This window comes from Chenopodium album, chromosome 12 (genome assembly GCF_948465745.1).
Source record: "Chenopodium album chromosome 12, dcCheAlbu1.1, whole genome shotgun sequence".
Taxonomy (NCBI): Eukaryota; Viridiplantae; Streptophyta; class Magnoliopsida; order Caryophyllales; family Amaranthaceae; genus Chenopodium; species Chenopodium album.
The window spans coordinates 16,716,484-16,737,042 of NC_137845.1; the positions used below are offsets into that span (position 1 = coordinate 16,716,484).

The 20,559-nt window shown below is 34.7% G+C and overlaps 1 protein-coding gene and 1 long non-coding RNA gene across 2 annotated transcripts; both read right to left on the reverse strand.

Annotated features, from left to right (window-relative positions):
• Positions 1-1,532: 1,532 nt before the first annotated feature.
• Positions 1,533-3,629, reverse strand: LOC145572156 (uncharacterized). The gene is made up of 3 exons (XM_081631176.1): positions 3,530-3,629; positions 2,206-2,279; positions 1,533-1,903 (listed from the first exon to the last, which is right to left on the reverse strand). Exons 1-3 carry the CDS (start codon positions 3,585-3,587, stop codon positions 1,622-1,624), a joined length of 414 nt encoding a protein of 137 aa, XP_081487302.1. The 5' UTR covers positions 3,588-3,629; the 3' UTR covers positions 1,533-1,621.
• A 3,377-nt stretch (positions 3,630-7,006) lies between these two features.
• LOC145572157 (uncharacterized) lies at positions 7,007-9,438 on the reverse strand. The gene is made up of 3 exons (XR_014096694.1): positions 9,337-9,438; positions 8,280-8,376; positions 7,007-7,092 (listed from the first exon to the last, which is right to left on the reverse strand). It is a non-coding gene; the product is annotated as an uncharacterized LOC145572157 (long non-coding RNA).
• Between the last annotated feature and the right edge of the window lie 11,121 nt (positions 9,439-20,559).

Here is a 20,559-nt window from a genome sequence, read left to right on the forward strand (position 1 = left end):
TACAATATTCCTTTTATATATGTTATTCAAGTAACATATTAACCCTAGATAAATTTCCATACACCAATACGATGACATATAATTAGCACTGTCAAAACGGTTAGACAGTTCGGGTTCGGTTTGGTTTGAAATTGGTTCGGTATTAAATCGGGCCGGTTTGAAATCAGTTTAAGTGTCTCGCGGGTCGGTTCCAGTTCGGTTTAAATAGTTATCGGTTCGATTTGGTTTCGGTTTAATCTTAAGCGGTTTTAATTTGGTTTGGGTTGTAAACAATCCGGGTAGTAAATGGTTCAGTGCAGACGGGTTGCAGTTTGTTAATGGTTCGGTGAAAACGGTTTTTATCCTGGTTCAAACAGTTTCGGGTTGGAAACGGTTTCGGGTTAGAAACAGTTCGGTTCTTTTTCGGTTCAGTTTATAACTAGTTCGGTTCTTTTTCGCTTCAGTTTATAATTGGTTCGATTCTTTTTCAGTTCAGTTTATAACTGGTTCGGTTCTTTTTCGATTCAATTTATGGCAGGAGGATTTTTAGTGGCAGGAAGATATTTTATACTATGATAATAATTTGGCAGGAAGATATTTTATACTATGATAATAAATTTTCAATAAATATTAATTTGGCAGGAAGAATTTTTGTACTCCCTCTGTCCCCGAAAGAACGACCCATTTGGTTTAATTATAGCCCCAAAAAGAATGACCCATTAGCATTAAAATACCCACCAATTTACAACAATATTTGTGCAAAATTAGGTTCCCCATATAAAATTTTATTTTTCCATATACTTTATTACTATCTCTCTCTACTTTTTTGTAAATTCCATATAAATTATTTTTCCAATATACTTTTACTTTATTTTATTTAACTTTATTAATACCCGCGAAATCAACCCAAAAGGTTGTTCTTTCGAGGACGGAGGGAGTACTATGATAATTAAATTTCATTTAAAACACCTTTTAACTTGATTTTAATATTCTTTTTATAGTAAGCAGTTTGTAGCCGATTCGTTTATAAGCGGTCCGGTTCATAAATGATTCGATTTGCAAACGGTTCGGTTTATATACAGTTTGGTGCAAACGGGTCGCGAGTTATTAATGGTTCGGTGTAAACGGTTTTTATCCCGATTCAAACGGTTCCGGGTTGAAAGCGATTTCGGGTTAAAAACAGTTCGGTTCTTTTTCGGTTCGGTTTGATTTCAATTCGGTTTAGAACTGATTCGGTTCATTAACGGGTTCGGTTCTTATACGGTGTAACATTATTCGGATCGGTTCGGTTTCGGGTTCATTCACATACGGTTCGGGTCGGTTTTCGGTTTCAAAAAAACGGTTTTTAATCGGTTCGATTCTCATTTGGGTCGGTTTGTTTCGGGCAGTTAAACGATTTCGGTTTGAAATTTGACAGCACTACATATAATCTACTAAAAAATAATATTAATGATTGAATTAAATAATTATGCTAATATAACACCTTAGGAGGTAAAGGGGTTAAGTTGAAACACTTCATCCCAAACTTGACCGAACATATGTTCTCTCTCCCATGATGCAAAACCTCTCGATCAAATTTCCATGGACGCCCCAAAAGGATATCAGAAGGGGTCAATGGGATAACATCACACCAAATAGCATCCTAGTACTCACCCAACACGAAATTGACTAGGGCTTGTTTTGTAACATTTATGCTATTCCCCTCACTTATCCCCAAAACCTTAAATGGTCGCTCATGAACACGAGTTTGCAATTTTAACTCATCAACTAGCTTGCTGTCCACAACATTAGTGCAAGAACCGCTATCCACTATCAAAGAGCACACCTTAGAACCAATCAAGCACTCGGTATGGAAGATGTTATGTCGCTCCAAATCAGCATTTTGTGTTTGTGTCCTTGACATTTGTACAGAATCTCTTGTGACCTGAGGAACGAATATACATGACAAAAATGTGGATTTACAAAATGTTTTATGCTTATAAATCCTTCTTAGTAACATGGCTTGGCAAATGAGCCACAAACAGTCTAGGTTGAACTAGTTGTAAAAGTGCTTTCAAAGAAGCAAGGATATTAGATCTTATTTGCACACCAATTGTTAAGAAAAACAGCATACTTTTCAGATATGAAATTTTTATAATTTGACATTATTTGATTTGGTCTGTCGAATCATTTATGAAACACAAATATTTGCTTTAGCCTGAGCTGAATAGAAGAAAAACACTTAACCTTTGGAAACGGTGAAGCGAATATATTAGTGATGATATGATCAAAGTCTTTGTCCTTAAAGGAGACAGAAGGATCTGCAATAGAAGTTCCAACGTAAAATGAACCCACAAGGAAACAGGATCGAGAATAAAGGTAAAGCAACTGCTATACTATATATTAACAAAAACATGCAATGCCAATGGTTTGATTGGTTTCAGTATTTCAGACGCTAAAACAGGTTACAAAAGACAGTTTGAAGACGTTGAGCTTTAAAGCAGCTGTGCCTAATAAGTGTACAACTTCAGAAAACTGAATTTGCATTGCAGTAGTCGTAGAACGTAAAGAAAACGGCTAACAAAAAAATTTCCTTGACCAAGCAAAACAGAGGCTAGATGGGCACATTACCCCCTACGCAGCTACACTGCTCCCTCTTTTTAGACAGGCAACCTAGAATATAGCCATCTTTACTCTTTCAGACTACTTGGAGGATATTCAAAATCACTAAAATCATTTAAATAATCTATGTTCATAACAAAAAGTAAAAAATTCTATTAATAATCTTTCACATACACTTTTGTATTACACTAAGACAAAATTTAAAGGAAAACCTTCCTCTCTAAACAGCTGGAGTAAAAAACTTTTCAACCAAGGGTTTCAGTGAGAGATTTTGAAAGCATCAATTCAAGGTCAAGTGAGAAAGATGTTAAAATGAGAAGGATGAGAAAGAATTGACGTGCACAATTTTGAAATTAAACGTGCAATTTTTAATTTTTTAATTTTTTTAATTCTTAACTCCAACATGATGTGCATATTATTCAAGCCAAATTTACAACAAAAAAAAAATAAAAATTATTTGAACCAAATGTGCTCATTTAGTAATTTTCCAGTTATAGTCCACACCACCACTGTGGGCTCGCGATACTCTTTGTACTCTTGCACAGTTGCACTTTTACTTATTCAACATATTTAATAATCCATTTGTATTTTCACCTTATACATAACTAGCTTCAGCCTAACCTAAACAACTTTAGTAAAATGAAGTCAGAGTGGTCAATGACATAGGCTTGATATCTGTCCAATATTACAACCATAGAACGCAATTTTCAAACTGATAAGTTTATTTTCAAAGCAAGCACTATGCAGTAATGCCAGCACAATTTCAAACTGGTAAGTTTATCATAAGATCCATTATGCTTTTCCAGAATCCAATCAATGCACAGAAAAAAAACAAAAAGTTTATTTCATTATTCAGTTATTTCATATAAAACCAAAGCTAATGCTTCAAATTGCATCAGCAAAGATAATCTATGTTATGCCCATATGGGAATTGAGTAAAAGTATATACCTTTGTATGAAGACTTTAGCCACTTCAGGATGAGACTCGTGGATTCGGTGCCTAACATGCTCACTGATATGGTGAGCAGCGCTGACACTGGTGAAAGGATCAACCTGCAAGAGATAGAACAAGGCTCCAACTTAAATCCACAATGTTCACTCTCTACTCTTTCAGCAAGTCTCCCTTGTATTTTAGATAACAAAAGAACAGTAACAGATAAAAGAGCTTTACAACAAAGAGATCTCAAACTAGGTAAACAAAGAAAACACAAAAGATTCAGTTCCATGATATAAAGTTGAAAAAAGAAAAACTTGAAAAAAAAAGAGCAATTTACACTAAATATCGATATGACAAAAACAAATATAGGAATATATATGATTCGCATTGAGATCTAATTACTTTTAAAAATCTCATTATTCCTCTCTAACTAGTAACCACAACACAAGATAAACAGATGCAAAAACACCATATTCATACCATATCCAACTTAAGAAATCTTCAATATCCTAAGACTAGTGGACAGATCCACTCCAAATACACAGCCTCAAAATTTTTGTACCATAAAGTTAAACTAAATTTTCTCCTTTTCAAAGATAGATAATATTCAAGGATACTTAGACCCGGGAATTTAAATCTGATACAGGTGCATATTCTATATTCAAGTGTTTGATCCTTGAAAATAATACATTAGACTAATCTGAATTTACAAAAATTTGTTTAAAACTAAAAGGACAAGTGCGCAACACAATTTAATACAGCTAACTAGTGTGTGGCCTGGCACCGGGAGATTTTTTTTTTTTTTTTTTTTTTTTTTTTTTTTTTTTTTTGGTTCTTGTGATTTTCAATTATATACATTTACTTTCATATTTATAGCGTGGTTGCTAATTGGCTTAGATGGTTAAATAACCATCTTTCCTACAAGTGGTTGGGTGTTCGAATCTCTTTATGCTCATGTTTTTATATGGAGTAATAGTGACATGGCATAATGATTAAGGTTGATGATTGAATGGTGATGTGGCATAATGTGAGTTTGAATAGGTGACATGACGTAAGTGAAAGGGTCTGACTTTGTTAGAAACGCCTTTTAATATATTGTAATTCAGAATTTGTTTAATTTATTGGGAAGCGGGTAGTGTGTCAATTTTTTGTTCATTTATGTAACTTGCATATTCCTCTAGATTCTGAAAGATATAATGAACTATCAATTCAACCCACTATAACATACACTTGATATTTGCAAATCTTTACTTTACATATGGTAGATTTGCAACGGTCAGTCAATTACCGAAAAATTAAAAACTAACATATTTCTCTTCTCTAGGAAAATACACAGAACAAAATTAGGTAGGCGAACGCAATTTAAATTTACAATACCACCACCACCAACCCCCCTCCTAGATTTATATTATAAGAAAACTAGTTTTGTGCCCGTTAGATGCCCTAAGTTGTTGATTCGATTTTGGGAAAAACTTTTAGTCTAAATGTTAAATCGTAACATACATCGTTGATATAAATATTATTCTATAAGAAGCATAATCCCTTAACGTAGGATATCATTAATTTATGTACTAACAATACGAAGTACATAAGTACTGAGAAAAAAAATAAAAGGTACTTTTGTATCTTTATTCATAGATAATATTTGTTGTTTCGAAAATGATATATGTTGATTTGTTGTCAACAGTAGGAAAAACTACCATAAGTATATAATACAATCTATGTGGTCTCAATCTGCTATTAACAGCATCAGAGACACATTAAGAAAAAAGGCCTTATTTGGGCAGTGATTTGACGTGTTCATCAGTAATTTCAGTATCATTGAATTTATCCAACACTAAGTTCCAACTAAAGGCTTCCCCTATACGAAAGATATTCACCTCCAAATGTTGTTGTGACAAGGAAAGAATGAGAACAAGAGGAATTTTAAACATGACATACACAAGAATCTTCCATTCACACTCGTTATTTTGACTATCAACTTATAAGTGCTCGGCAAATCAATGAGCTTCCCTATCTCCCAATCCCTGAAAGCTCCTATGGAGGATTGTTGTAGCAAGCATAAGCATAGAAAAGATTAATTCAATACAACGATTTGAGAAGGCATCTCTACTCTTAGGATACTTTCCAAATGGAAAATTATGCACCATCACCTAGCTTGTAACTCACCAAAAAGACTAGAAAAGAAACCTGTGAAATCAAGGACTACCATAAAAAACCCATTGATGGCCAATGCTTCACATCCAATTTTTTTTAGTATGACCAAAAGACAATCTATTTAAAATTATTGATGGAGTAAAAATTAAATTTAAAATGCAATTCAGTCAAACAAAGCTTTAAACATGACAGTAGTAGTATTGATGAAATAAAGGTAATTAGTGAGTAAAAACTAAAAAGCACTAATTTTTATTATATTGGTGTACATAGATGTTTTTTTTTTTTTTTGGGCACTGGTGAATTTTATCATTTATGTCATCCATTGAATTAAAGTTATGTTTTATCTTTTAACAGTGGCACTTAATGTAGTGGATTGTTACATGGACAAAATGGCATTCATTGATTGATAAAATTCAAATAAACAAGCTGTAAAATCACTAAACATTATCAATAGCTTGTTGACAACAATTCCAGAAATATCATGATGCACATGTCCAAGTTCAATTAGAAAACATTGAGAAGGTATAATAGCTATATGTGTACATCAAGGTGCAAAAACGAGCCAACCATTCTTCCCCTCAGGTGGTGACATCCCTAAACACATAATCAACGGTATCATTTAGCAAATAAATTATGTGTACGTCGGAGCAACAGAAGGATTATAGGTGTATCTAGGATGCGATTTGAAATTAAAAGAATCAGCAACTTTTGGATGGTGATTTGAATCATTAACAGACTATCAATACACCAACTATCAATATAATTCAATTTGGGGTGGTTTAGGGTCGGGTTGAATTCGGTTCAGGTCAATTTAAGGTCGGGTTGGTTCCTAGTTTGAAATTTTCGGGTCGGGTTTGGTTCGTTATTTTGGGTGTTAAATTTATTTCAGGTTATCACTTTCGAGTAAAAATTGGGTCTTTTGGGTCAGGTCTATTTTGCTAGGTCTAAGTACAATGCATAATGGCCTTTACATATGGGAATGAATTTTTCTTGGTCCCAAACCCCCAAGCTAAGATGTCAAGATTCAAATTTCAAGAGTAGTAGACTAGTAGCTATTATGACAATGACATTGCAACTCTTTTGGTAAAAGCTTTAGAAACGGTTTCTACATGACCACCACAACCAAGAGCAAAATGAGTCCTCTATCACATATCTAAATGACCACGTGGTTGTTCTGTCGCCATTATACTGTAACACTCTCAGGTGACGTAGAAGAAGCCTAGGTAACTATTCTCATGCAGCATTAAGCTGATTAGTTCTGCACTAAGTGCCCATTCATTCAGATTTGCAAAGGAACTACACCTTAACTTGAATTTATAAGGATAAAATTTACCTTCACTTCTTCAACCTGTAGAATCGTTTCTCGATGAGGGTCCAACAGCTGCTGTGGAATCGCAGCATCCACCAGCTCTAAAACACTACAGTTTTGAACGAAAAAGTGTTAATCAACTTAGCCAATATATTATCCACATGTTTGTCAACTTGAATTAACACCCTAGACTCAATCTTCACAAAATCATACTTCAACTGTGGAAGATCAATAAGTTTTCTCAGAAGCGAGTCAAGCAACATGTCTGTTAATAGTATAAATTTTACAAATGACAAGTTAGTTCAGATCGTTGATGGTTTTACTCGGGGCTAAATAAAATATCCGAAGATTTGAATACCCGAAGATCCAATGAGCATCCGATCTGATAATTTAGGATGCCCAACCAATATTAATTTCGGATCGGATATCCGAACCAATAATTACTCAGTTATTCGGTTTTCGTCCGATATACTTCCTCCATTTTTTTTTCAAATATTGCACTACTTGCCTTTTAAGGAAGTTTCACAAATATTGCACCATATCCATTCTTGGGAAGCAAATATTTGTGTTTACACTACAAATACCCTATATACTCTTACCTATAATACTTAATTTTTTAATTTATGTTTACAATCACGAGGGCAATTTTGTACTTTTACCTTTCTCTCTTCCTTTTTCCCACTACCAAAAAATTTGTGCCCAACCCTTATGGTGCAATATTAAAAGAATTGAGGAAATATGAAAATTTTCCAAAATATTTCGGGTTTCGGATTTTAAAAAACGTATATCAATACATGCTAGTAAAAAATTGATCAACAGTGGTTGTAGACTAGTAGTATAAAGTGGCCCAAAATTGATTTGATTAATCCATAAACTTATCCAAACTAGTAACAAGCTATGAAATATATCATACATAATAAGATAAAAAATACTCGAATAATTTTTTTTTTTTTTTTTTTAAAAAAAAAAACACCTGAAATATACCGAGAAAATATCTAAACAATTCTTTGTGTAATGTGTTTTACTTTTCAATGTAACTAATCGACATTCATACATCATACTTATCATCAATTTAACATCACATCTTGCATAAAGGGGTAAAAAAAAAAAAAATACAAATACGTTCGAGGTTAGAAACTGCACAACTTCCACCAGTCTTTCTTATTTTGCCTTTTCTCCATCAAAATTTATATTTTAAAAGTTTAAATACCGATTTTACTTGTTATAAAAATAAAGAAATAAAGAAATCCAGATAAAATCTAGACATCAATCTATAAAGGTTGACAAATAGCATACCTACGGTAACCAGTTTCCAGACCTGCTTTTAGAATCATGCCAGACACAAGAAGTCCAGCAAGGGGATCAAAAGACTTTACACCAAGAATGGATCCTCCTGATGACAAAATTAAAAGACACTTGTTAGCAACAATTCTGTCAGTCAAAAGAACAAAACAATGCAATATGATCACATTATTTTCGTCATTAATTTCATAATCATAACAAATTTTTAAAATGATGATATATTATACTTCATATTTTGTACTTTGTATATTATAATAAAGTAAGTGAAATGATTGGTTCAAAAAAAGTTGTAAGTGAAATGATAAGAGTAATGATCACAACAGGTCAACAGGTTATAAGCCAGCCCTCTTTGAACAGTTAAGTCTATAACTCTTCCAGTAACATTCTTGAGAAAGACACCAACTTTCAAAAGCTAATAACCTGTAGCAGATAGGGTCTTCCTTGCACAAGTCAACCTGACTTGGGTTAGTGGCAAGAAAAAAGCAGCATAAGGTTTTTCCAGCTTGATGCAAATGACAGTCATGAGACAAATGTACCTTGGCACGTAACTAATAATGATCTCCAGAAAAAATAGAGAATAATAGGGTCGGTGCCTAGGTAAGGGGCAAATAGCTGAGAGCTAACAAAGTAACAGTAAGCAGCACTAGCGTTTTATTTTGCAATACATGAACCGAGGGTAAATAAATAAGTAGCACTTGTCAACTGAGAGCAGTGCTGAGCAGCACAATAGAATACTGGATAAGAGTAAGAAAAGTGGCAGAGGCCCTGCTTTAATACACAAAATAAACGCTAAAGCTTCTGGCATCAGTTTCAAAGACTATGTAGGATAATATACTCCGTGTATGCTAACCAATCATGACATGTATCTATAAGTGTGAGATCTGCCTAATTTACCACACCAAGCTTGCTGGCTTTTCTTTACTCAATTACTGCAGAAGTTTGATATCGAAATGATGGTGGTACTGAAAACTTCGAAGTTGTGAAATAAACTTAGGCTGTGGGGATTAAAATTCATCTATAGGCTAACACATTCACAATAGACAGTTCTTACCTACCCCAATAAGAGCAACGAAAGAAGAGATAGCATCAGCCCTATGATGCTATGCATTTGCTATCATGAGCCCACTGCCTTCTTTTTCCCCAGCTCTCTTTGTTATCCAAAAAAGACTGCAACTATAATAGAACATATTAATATCAATAAGCCAACAAGGGTGGATGAGATCCATGAAATACAAAACAGGATTATCAGATAGTGATTGAAGAAGCATATAAGACTATAAAAAAGGGGAAGGCCAAACAATCCAAAAGGATAACAGCAAAGTGAAAGGAGCTAGCCAAGCTTCTATAGATTGGATAAGTCATAGAATAAAATAAATATACCCATCTTTTACAGCGATGGATAAAATAGCCATATTCAATGCTAGAATCGGGTGATCCATATCGATCTTATGGTCATGCCCACTATGATGACCATGCTCATGCATCAAGGATTGACTAACAGCTTCAGGGGATGCTGTAAGCAAACCCTGCAAAACAACATTATAGTTTTGTTAGGAAATCAGACAGCATTTGATCTATTAATAAAAATATAGTAATATAGCTACATAACAAAAAATAACTCCGAGACAACCTAATACTTTAGCCAAAGTTTCTTTAATTGTTAAATCTTATTATTTATTACAAAACTTTAAAATTGAGGAGGATTAAGGGAAAAGAGAAGAAACTAGAACGATACACATTTGACTGACATAGGGAGATTTTGAAATTTTTGCCTCAGTGGACCAGCAGCAAAGATTTTAACCATCATAACCAACCTTGCCATGAACAATTAAGATTTAACACTGCAATAATCATCAGTTACTCCCATATTTCCCCATAGATCCTTAAGAAAAATAAACACATTCCAGCCAGAATTATGTTATTCAGTCTCCAAACTTTCAAGCTGTTATGTGACCCAATTTTGAATTTTCAAAATCATTGTATAAGTATAACATCCATAACTGGCTACTATGAGATAAGATACTGTTGCTAAACTTGACACAATTACTACTTGGACTTTATCAAATTTCTACAAAGATTTTTTTGCCTAGAGTTCCAACTTCACAAATTCTAGGATTACTAAATCATTAGATTTAATAATTGAGCAATCAAACACATTTTTTCCAATTTAAGTTTACTAAGAGTCTAAACCAATATGCCTCAAAATACTAAGGTAATTTAGCGGATTACATCACTTACATGTTTGAACAAGCTCAACAATATTGATACTTTGCAGAAACAAAGACCCGCTAAATGTCAATCTCTAAATGTGCATGTCTATTGTTTCAGTAGTGAGAAGAATCAATTTCTCAAAGCCTTATCTATTGCCATTGTGGGTTGGCAAACTTAGCATCCTTATCATGCAAGAGGTTGTTTTCCAATCAATCAATCAAAGCCTTAATCCCATAAGTGGGGTCAGCTACATGAACCAAAAGTGATTATTTCATGTAGTCATCGACATAAAACTTCCTCCACATCCCTTACGATCAAGTGTCTTATTATCACGCAAATCCATATGCATCATATCCTTCCTAATTTTTATTTTGATCAGTAAGCAAAAATTTTATTGATCAAAATAGCTTTTTACAACCAAAATCCCACAATGGGAAACTAAAGGCCAAAACAGCCTCAAAACACCCTATACATCACAACAAAACTCTATATATCAACAATTACAAACTATGTACCCAATTCTTTTGCTGTACACTAATCTTCAAATTATTCAAGTCCTGAATTCTGCATTTTATCTCGAACTTCATGATCTTCAAAACCGCTGAAATGCAAAAAACCTTGTTTTCCCATAATGCCACATTCCTGACCCTCCAAATGTGGTAAACTGCAGCTATTATACAAGTATAAAGAATTCTTCTCATGAAGACAGAACCAGCCTTCTCAGTTTGTTTAACAGCTTTATTCAATTCAATCAGATCTGGACCTGCCCCAATCCAATTCCTGATCTCTTTCCAAACTTCTCTACTGTATTTACACTTGAAAAATAAATGCTCATGTGTCTCATCAAACTCACCACATAGCAGACAATCTTTGTTCTGAATTAGCTTAAGCTTGTGCAGCCTATTTCTGGTCTTCAGCTTCCCTTGCATTGCCAGCCAAGCAATAAATTTGTGTTTAGGGACAGCTCTTCTCTCCCAGACCAGTTTATCCCATCTGCATTTCTCCCTTTCCTCAGTTAACAAGTCATAACACCTGCTAATTCTGTAAATACCCTGCCCAATCGAGGCAGGATGCATCACACTCTTCATTCTATCCTTCACCAAGCATATTTGCTTCCAATACCAACTACAGTCTGCTTTCGGTTGCCAATTCTTGCCTTTCTAGTACACAGCATTTATCCATTTGACCCACAAATTGTCCTGCTTCTGTGCTATTGCCCATACATGCTTTCCTAAGGTTGCAGCATTCCATACTTCAATGTTTCTAAGACCCAAGCCTCCAGATTTTTTCTTACAACATATCTTATTCCAGGCAATATAACCTGGTTTATTGCAGACATTCCCATACCAAAGAAAATCCCTGCAGATTGCATTGATCTTCTCAAAAACATTCTTGGGCAGGATCATAATCTGAGCCCAATACACTTGAATACTCATTAAAACTGATTTTACCAGTGTAAGTCTGGCTGCAAAGGAAAGATTTCGACTGCTCCAAGTTTTGATTCTGGTACACATCTTTTCAGTAAGAAGTTCACATTCAGCAGCTGAGATTCTCTTTGAACATATTGGAACTCCCAAATACATGAAAGGCATCTTCCCCTTGGTGAAGCCTGTAAATTCAAGCACCTCTTTTATTTCTGCATCATCCATAACATTGCAGTAAATGAATGTTTTCTCAGGACTTGCTTGCAGACCTGTAGATCTAGAGAAAGCTTCAAAACCTTTCATAAGCAGTTTAATCGACTTTAGTTTCCCTTTACAACAAAGCATAAAGTCATCTGCAAAACACAAATGTGTTAAGCCAACTAATCTGCATCTGGGGTGAAACTTAAAGCCTTCCACTTTGCTCAAAATCTTTAGAATCCTAGAGAGGTATTCTATGCATAACACAAAGAGCAAGGGAGAGAAAGGATCTCCCTGCCTTAACCCCCTTTTAGAAGCAAAGAACCCATGAAGAGTTCCATTTATCATGAGTGAGAATTTGGGAGTTGTAACACAAACCATGATCAAATCAATAAATTTCTTAGGAAACTGCAAAACCACCATCATTTCTTCTATAAAGCTCCATTCCACAGTATCATATGCCTTTTTTAGGTCCAATTTAATCAGACAACTAGCAGCAGCATTTCCTCTTCCATACTGTCTCACTAGATCTTGGCAGACCATAATGTTATGAATGATAAACCTGCTATGAACAAACGCACTCTGATTTTCAGCAATGACAGCAGGTAGAACCTTCTTGAGTCTCTCACAAAGCACTTTTGAAATGCATTTATATATTACATAACAACATGCTATGGGCCGGAATTTCTGTCACACTACCAGGAGACTTAGTTTTTGGGACCAGAATTATAGATGCAGTATTAATCTCTCTTAGCAATTTTTTATGCTCTAAGAAATCCAGCACTACATCACATACCTCCTCTCCCACTATACCCCAAGATTCCTTATAGAAAGAGCTTCCAAACCCATCAGGCCCGGAGCCTTATTAATATCAATATTAAACATAGCTTTCCTCACTTCATCTCTGGTAAAAACACCTATTAAACTCTCAGCCATATCTTGAGTTAAAATAGGACCACTTCTAACAACTGCCAAGTCAACTGATTTCCTATTTGTAGCTGCAGTACCTAGCAATTTTACATAGTACTCCAAGAAAGCATCAGGAACTCCAAGATGATCATCAATCCATTCCCCAAATATATCCTTTATTGAGTATATCCTATTCTCCATCTGTCTCTTCTTCAGAGCTTTGTGGAAAAAAGCAGTGTTCTGATCTCCCTCATCAGTGCACTTTAGCTTTTTGCCTCATAAATGAGAAATGTAATTCTTGAGCTAAGTTGTATTCCTCTCTAGCTTCCTTCTCAGCCTCTCTTGCATTCATATCTTGAGGATGAGTGTGCAACAAAGTCCGCTGTTTATCCAGCTCTTCCTTTGCTTTACAGAATCTCACCTCAATATTAGCATTCCCATTTTTATTCATTTTCACCGAGGGCAGCTTTCACTTTTTTCAATTTCTGAGAGACTTTATACATCTTAGTCCCTTGAACTTCACATTTCCAAGCTTCCTCAACCAATTCTTGGAAACCAGGAAGTTTACCCCACATATTAAAATATCAAAAAGGTTTTTTCATGTTTCCAACCACAGGAGGACAGTGATCAAATTCTCCCTTATTAAAAAACACCATTCTGAGTGTTCAAAATGAGACCGCGCCATTGATCATTCACCATCCCTCTGTCAATCTTTGAGAACACTCTTGTTGTCCCCTCTTGCTTATTATTCCATGTGAAAAAATTACCACTATACTTGATGTCCTGCATCTCACAGTGTTCATACAAGCTCTGAAATCTTCGATTTGTCTTTCCCTAACAGGAGCTCCCATTCTTTCTTCTGCATTCAAGATACAATTGAAATCCCCTAGAATAATCCAAGGACCCTCTATCAATGAGTGGACATCCTTTAAATCATTCCAGAGATCTATCCTTCCTCTTACTGTATTAAAACCATGAACAAAAGTACAACTAAAACACTGATCCCTATTCTTAGGCCACACCTGACATGAGTTGACTGGTGCTCATGACAATATTTAAAAAAGAACCAGGTTTCCCCCCAATTGCAATTCTTCCTCCAGGATGCACACTATTATTGCAAGAAAAACACCACCCATCAACATTAAGGTATAAGTTCCCAAATTTGGAGGACTTTACCTTAGTTTCAAGGAGCCCAACAAGACCACAATTATAGGTTTGGAAACCTTTTTAATCTCTTTCTGCTTACTGATCTTGTTTGCCTCCCTTACATTCCAAGCTAGAATTCTATCCATGCTGATCTGGGATTATCACCACCGTTTAACCCCTCCATGGTCCTACTCTTTCACTCTTCGTACCGGTGCACCCTCGGGTCTCCGTCTTACATGCCCAAACCAATGCAGGCGATTTCCCCTTAGTTTGTCAGTAATGCTTGCCACACCCACTTTCTTGTGAATAACCTCTTAACATGCTCATTTCCGTAACCTTAACATTTGGTACCATAGAGCAACACAGGTCTTATGGGCTTATGGAAATCCTCATGGAGCATTTTCAGATGCAATAGATCAGATTTTAAAGGCATAGAAGGACATCATTATGACAGACAGCTTAGCAAGTTACCTATACCGTCCATACGTATCAAGGTATACTACCAGCAGGAATATTTGTGGGGCTAAATTGTTTGATGCCTCTGTATGATTTTCTATAGTGGTGTATCCTGTCTTACTTAAAACGGGCATTCAATTAAATCAGCCCACTTTATTTTTCCAATAGCTTCATCCTAAAAAACATCTTTGATCCTCTATATCAAATATCCATCCCTTTAGATAACTTCTTTCAATGGCTGAAAGAACAGGAAAAAAAAAGGCTAGCAACCTAATTTACGCGTTTTTTCATTAGTTTCTATTTAAAAACCCTGCTCCTTACTTCTCCAATATATAATCAGATTGTATTTTATACTCATATTACTATATTAGTATATAACCTAGCAAAGAATATTATATCACATGAATTCTCAACCTCGAGTTCAATTAGTAAATTAGGAAGATTTAGTGCCTTAGGAGTAAACTTCACTCGGCAACGATTAATCCCATCAGAATTTCCTTAATATCCTTGGGATGCCACAACCCATTACCTATGCCATGATAACAATGATTGCGACAGGTGACAACTATATTATTTCATGGAAGAAGCACTAACTTTCATGCAAAGTACACAAACATACAGAAATAAACCTGGGAATGAAAAGAAGGGATTGGGAGAGAGGGAAACAAAGTGATAGGTCCTACCAGCAAAATATCAGCAGCATGCCATGCAATACCTACTGCAGTTACAAGGAGCATGCCAGAGATTCCTAGTGCTCCTAGCATCTCAAGTGTACCGTGGCCTGTGGTATATACAGAAAAATGAGGTCTGTAAATTTAAGTGACATATCCTTTCACCACAAAAGAAAATTAAGTTTTCATCTTTCTTTTTCCCCATTTATTTATTCCCCAATGGAAGCTGCAAAAGGATGCTACTTAGAAAGTATAAAATCTATTTAATGCCAAAACAAACAGCTCTTGAGAGTAGTAAACTTAATTACATGGCTATATTTATTTAACTTGGGCGAATGGTTGGGATGCATTAAAATTGGATTAAACTCAAAAAGCCTTCATCTGCTTGTGGACGTCAAAATGTTTCCCAAAACCGGCTTACAAAACTTACCAGTTTTGGAATCTTTTCTAATCCTTTCTGACTTGATCACCACTTCTGTGTTGAGGAAACTATGAATTCCCACAATCTAGCAAAATTGAAAATTGGAATTACCTTTTTTGTTTCCCAGGCGGCCTAACAGGAACCTTTAGCATTAACCCTTCGACAATGATGCAAATACATATAATTTCTTTTTATAAAGAGGGGTTCACAAATTACCTTTCCATTTGCCTGAGAATTGCAAAAGGGTCTCTAACGTAGGTGACTTTGTGCCGGAGATTAGATAACATCATAATACCATTTGCAGCATTGTCAATGACAGCATCCTCATAAACCTTACTTCTTGTAGTTGTTTCATAAGGTTGAACATAAAGATGTAAGCGGACTTCATGTCTTAAATCTCATGTTTTGTGATAAATTAGTATATTTAATATTTTTCCAACTCTTAACACTTTTAATTTTGTAATTATAGGTTATATAGCAAGTATATGGAGATGTTGGCAAAAAGCTTTTGGAAGATCCATCAGTGCTGTAATTTCAAAGGATTTCGCAATAAATCATAATCCAACAATCAACCTACATTGAATGTCAAATGAGCATGATCCTGAATCAAATTCTTGGACGGAGTGAATCAAGATGATGTTCGGCTGTAGTCGACAAAAAATTGAAGCTCCCGGTTGAAAAAACTCTTTGCAAATCAATATGGCACAAAAGGTGAGAGAAAATGTTTAAAAATGAAGGTAATTCCCTAGAAGATCCCGTGAAACTTCCCTAAAGGTGGTTGGTCACTTGCTTCTCACCAAGTTCACTAATTGAACTTTCTCTAGAAGAGGTTGGTCACTCTCAGCTCGCTTCTCAATGTATCATCAAGCTCAATGATTGTGTATCACTTGGTGAGTTTTTGTTTCCTTTAAGTTCTCTAATTCAATGTTTGATATCTCCTCGCCTAATAGTCTTGGTTCTAACCTTTCACACATTATAGACACTTACGGAAGCTTCAAACAAGAATTAGAAACCTTAGTTGAATAGATTATGCTTCTCCTTTGTATAGCAACAAAAGTTGCTTCTTTTTTCTTTCTCTCTTTTTTAGTCTTTGTTTTCTTTCAAAATTGTGCTTTCTTGTCTTATTCAAATAACTCAATTTGAACATACTGATAAAACTACAAACGACAATTGGCATAAGTTAGCCAAGTAGGGGTTATTAGAATGCTTACAATGTCACAAAAGTTTGTTCTAATGTTATCCAATCTACCAGCCTAAAGTCATTAGAGAACCTTACCCTTATGCAACTCTAAGGTAATTTGTGAACCCCCTCTCTCCATAAAAAGTAAATGTTAAAGGTCCTTGTCACGTCTAAGAAACTTTTTTTTAAAAAAAAAAAAAGGTAATCGTAATCCTAACTATCAATTGTGCAAGATCATAGGAGAATTATATTCTAACTTTGACCACAAATCAAACAACCAATCAAACTAAAGCTCTTCTCTGACTAAGTTTCTTTTTTAATACAAGGGAAAAAAAAAAAAATCTCATTGGATAAGATGAAAAACAAGTGAAAGGCATAGCAGGAGGCAGGTGAAGGAAACCTAATGATCTCACTGATAAAATAAAAATAAAAAGGAACATTTAGAATATGCATTGGCTTTTCATAATTGGAAGATATAAGGTAGATTTTTATTTCGTATAAAAATATTCAGGATACTATCTATGAATAGTTTAGATTAAAATATAAAAGTAAAAACCTAAAGCACCAAAGGACATTGTGTATTACAGCTCCACAACAGGATGCCAAAAGGACTACCTTACACCACAAATGTGGTGAAAAGCAAAGTGAAATCACACGGCTATGGTTGGTGAATATATACCATAAACTAATGGGTAGTGAGAGATGAAGGGTCAAAGGAATATGAAAAATAACCATTACTGTTATATTACAGAAAAAGATTGTAAAAAATAAAAAAATTCAAAAAATATATGTCAGAAAACAAATTCATAATGGGTAAAGACATATAAAATGCCATAAACATGCATAGTAATGATAATAAACAACAATCAAAGCCTTAATCCAAAAGATGGGGTCGGCACATGGGTATCAAAGAGGTTAAAAAATCTACCATATGGGCGGTCTTTGTCTCTAGGCACTCTCACAGCTTTATATGAGAGTAAAGCAACGCTGCTGAGAACCTGCAATACAGATACCAATTAAAGTAAGCACACAAATATATTTCACCATCAACACAACTAAGACAAAAATTCATATGATGTAGACAATGCAAGCTAAACAAACAATACTCGGACAATTATTTGTTCAAAAGATAAACAATTTTATGATATCTGACTGTCTTCTTCTTTCTTCTGTCTCCCTTGACCACAATACAAAAGACAGGAGGGAGGGAGCAGGAAACACCTTTGGCAAGTTTGTTATTCCATAGATAACCATTTTAATGTAATCAATAGTGTAAGCAAGGTATATTTATTCTTTTAGGCAAATTAACATCTCAATAACTCAGATCAACACAAAGATCTGTTAATTCCCATAGGAGGTTTCAACTTTCATTCACACACCCAGCATTTCCCTTAGACTATGTTCTTATAATCTTATCACTAAATTTCAGGAACTTATTACTTGTTCCATATCACAATTAGACCATATCTTCTTACTCCGGTTAACTTAATACTCCCTCCGTCACTATTTGTTTGCCTCATTGTTTAATTTGGGTTCAAACTTTAAAACTGACCACAACTTCTCACTAATTTATAAGAAATAATATAGTCAAGTGGGATTTTGTTAAATTCATTACAATGTCTACTTTAAAAAAATCTAATTTTTTTAATTTTTGCGTGTATAAAATTGGAGATATTTATGTTTTAAGACGTATGTTGAAAATCGTGAGAATTCAAATGGGGCAAACAAATAGGGACAAATGTGTACAAAATTTCTTTGTTTGTGTAATAGCAAAAGTTATGATTTTTAGCTACTTGGGGAGAAATATAAAATAAAAAAACTACACACGAATCTAACAAAACCCCACACGATAATGTTTTATATTAAATATTAACATCATATTACAGTAAACGTTTAATCAGACTAGACTTGATCTTAATAAACTCATATCAGAAAAGATCTATATGTACCAAAACACCTTACTTCAAGTGAAAAGAACAAAGCCATAGGCTAACTCAGAATTAACTAATATCTAATCTCCTAAACTACTAATTAACCATTCTCATAGTGTCAAAATAAGATCACAAAGCCACTCCAGTATTAGTTTAAAAGTAAGTTTTCTTTCACAATTCAGCAAGTAACCCGGGGCATAGAATACTAGTACAAAACTACGAATTACTTCATTACAATTATTAGTTCAGATTATACAGCTCCACTACAGGTCAAAATATGTTTGATCACTTGGAGCAGCAGATGAGGTGTGATTTCATTTTAACTCCTATCAAGTGATCAAGTAACTGTTGAGTAATTTAGAGTATGAGACAAATTTCATGTTTGCTTTGCTTAATTAATAATGGTGAAAGTGTTAATAGGTGAAGGTGTTTAATTAAGTATAGCAAAGTAATTAGAAGCAAGTATACTCGGTATAGAGGGAACAAACTCGGTAAAGAGGAAACCGTACCGTCGCCGGTCAGCCGGCGGGTTAGGGCGGTGGCAGGCCCGATCGGGCCTGGTCTGGGCTGCGTGAAAGTGACGGTTTTTTTCCTTTGTGGTTGATGCATGGCAGTTTATTGATGACTGTTGGTTTATTATGCTACTATATATATATGTTAGTTAACATATGTTGGAGAAAAAAGGAAAAGTTAGTTACTTTGTAATTTTTGGCCAGTCACTTCGTGGCTTTTGGCTTGAGTAAAATTGCTTCTATATATATGTTATATTAGCATATGATGAAAAATATTTTTGAAGAAAAAGTAGTTTTGTATTTTTCTCATACAAAATTTGAGAAAATAGCAGTATGATTATTTTTTTGAAAACCAATTGCAAACCCAATTATCATCATCATAAATTATCATAAGTTTGGTTACATTAGATCACAAACATACTACACACTGTTGTGATTGTCTTCGTTGTATCTCCTAGTAATTTCGTGATACCCGGTGTGTAAATTCAGGGTCGAAATATTACTTTGGGAAACTGATTTCGTTCAGGCCTCGAAGTGTTAATTTGTTCAATTTCGGGTCATTTTTGTGACCCGGTAAACCAATTTCCCCAACAGTAACTACAATTATACACCTCTTAGCATATATCTATGAAACTCCCAATCACCTCTCAACCAGAAAGAAAAGTCAGATCATGGCATGTAAGCCAGGGCTTCCTTCCTGGTACTAAACTAGCTTAAAGTCAGATATATGCATGATTGACAATTTGCCATGATAAAAGTAATAAGTGAGCCCGTTCCAGGGACATGTTCTCATCTATTGAGAGAAACAAAAGGAACTCCAGCCAGCAATAGGAACCTAAGGTTCATTTGAGGGTCCTCTTCTCGCCAAATTGTATTTGATCTTGCTCCCAAAGTCCCAATACTATATTTCAACTCAATCTACAATTATTCTTGATAATCATGTTGCAATTTTAAGTCGTAATCTTTACTTGAAAACCAATACCATGGTATTTACCAGTCAGATTAAGCAAAGTAACAAACTTCAGAAAATTTAAGTGAAAAATCTGGCAGTCTTAACTGTATTTTGGCCCACCCAATATTGAGAAATATTCTATAAACCCTGTTTCAAACCAACAATTATTCTACAATCCAATCACAGGCATTACTATCAAGTGTCAAGTCAGAGTACAATAATTAAGTACGAGAAAACACATTTCTAATCCACAAAATCAACTA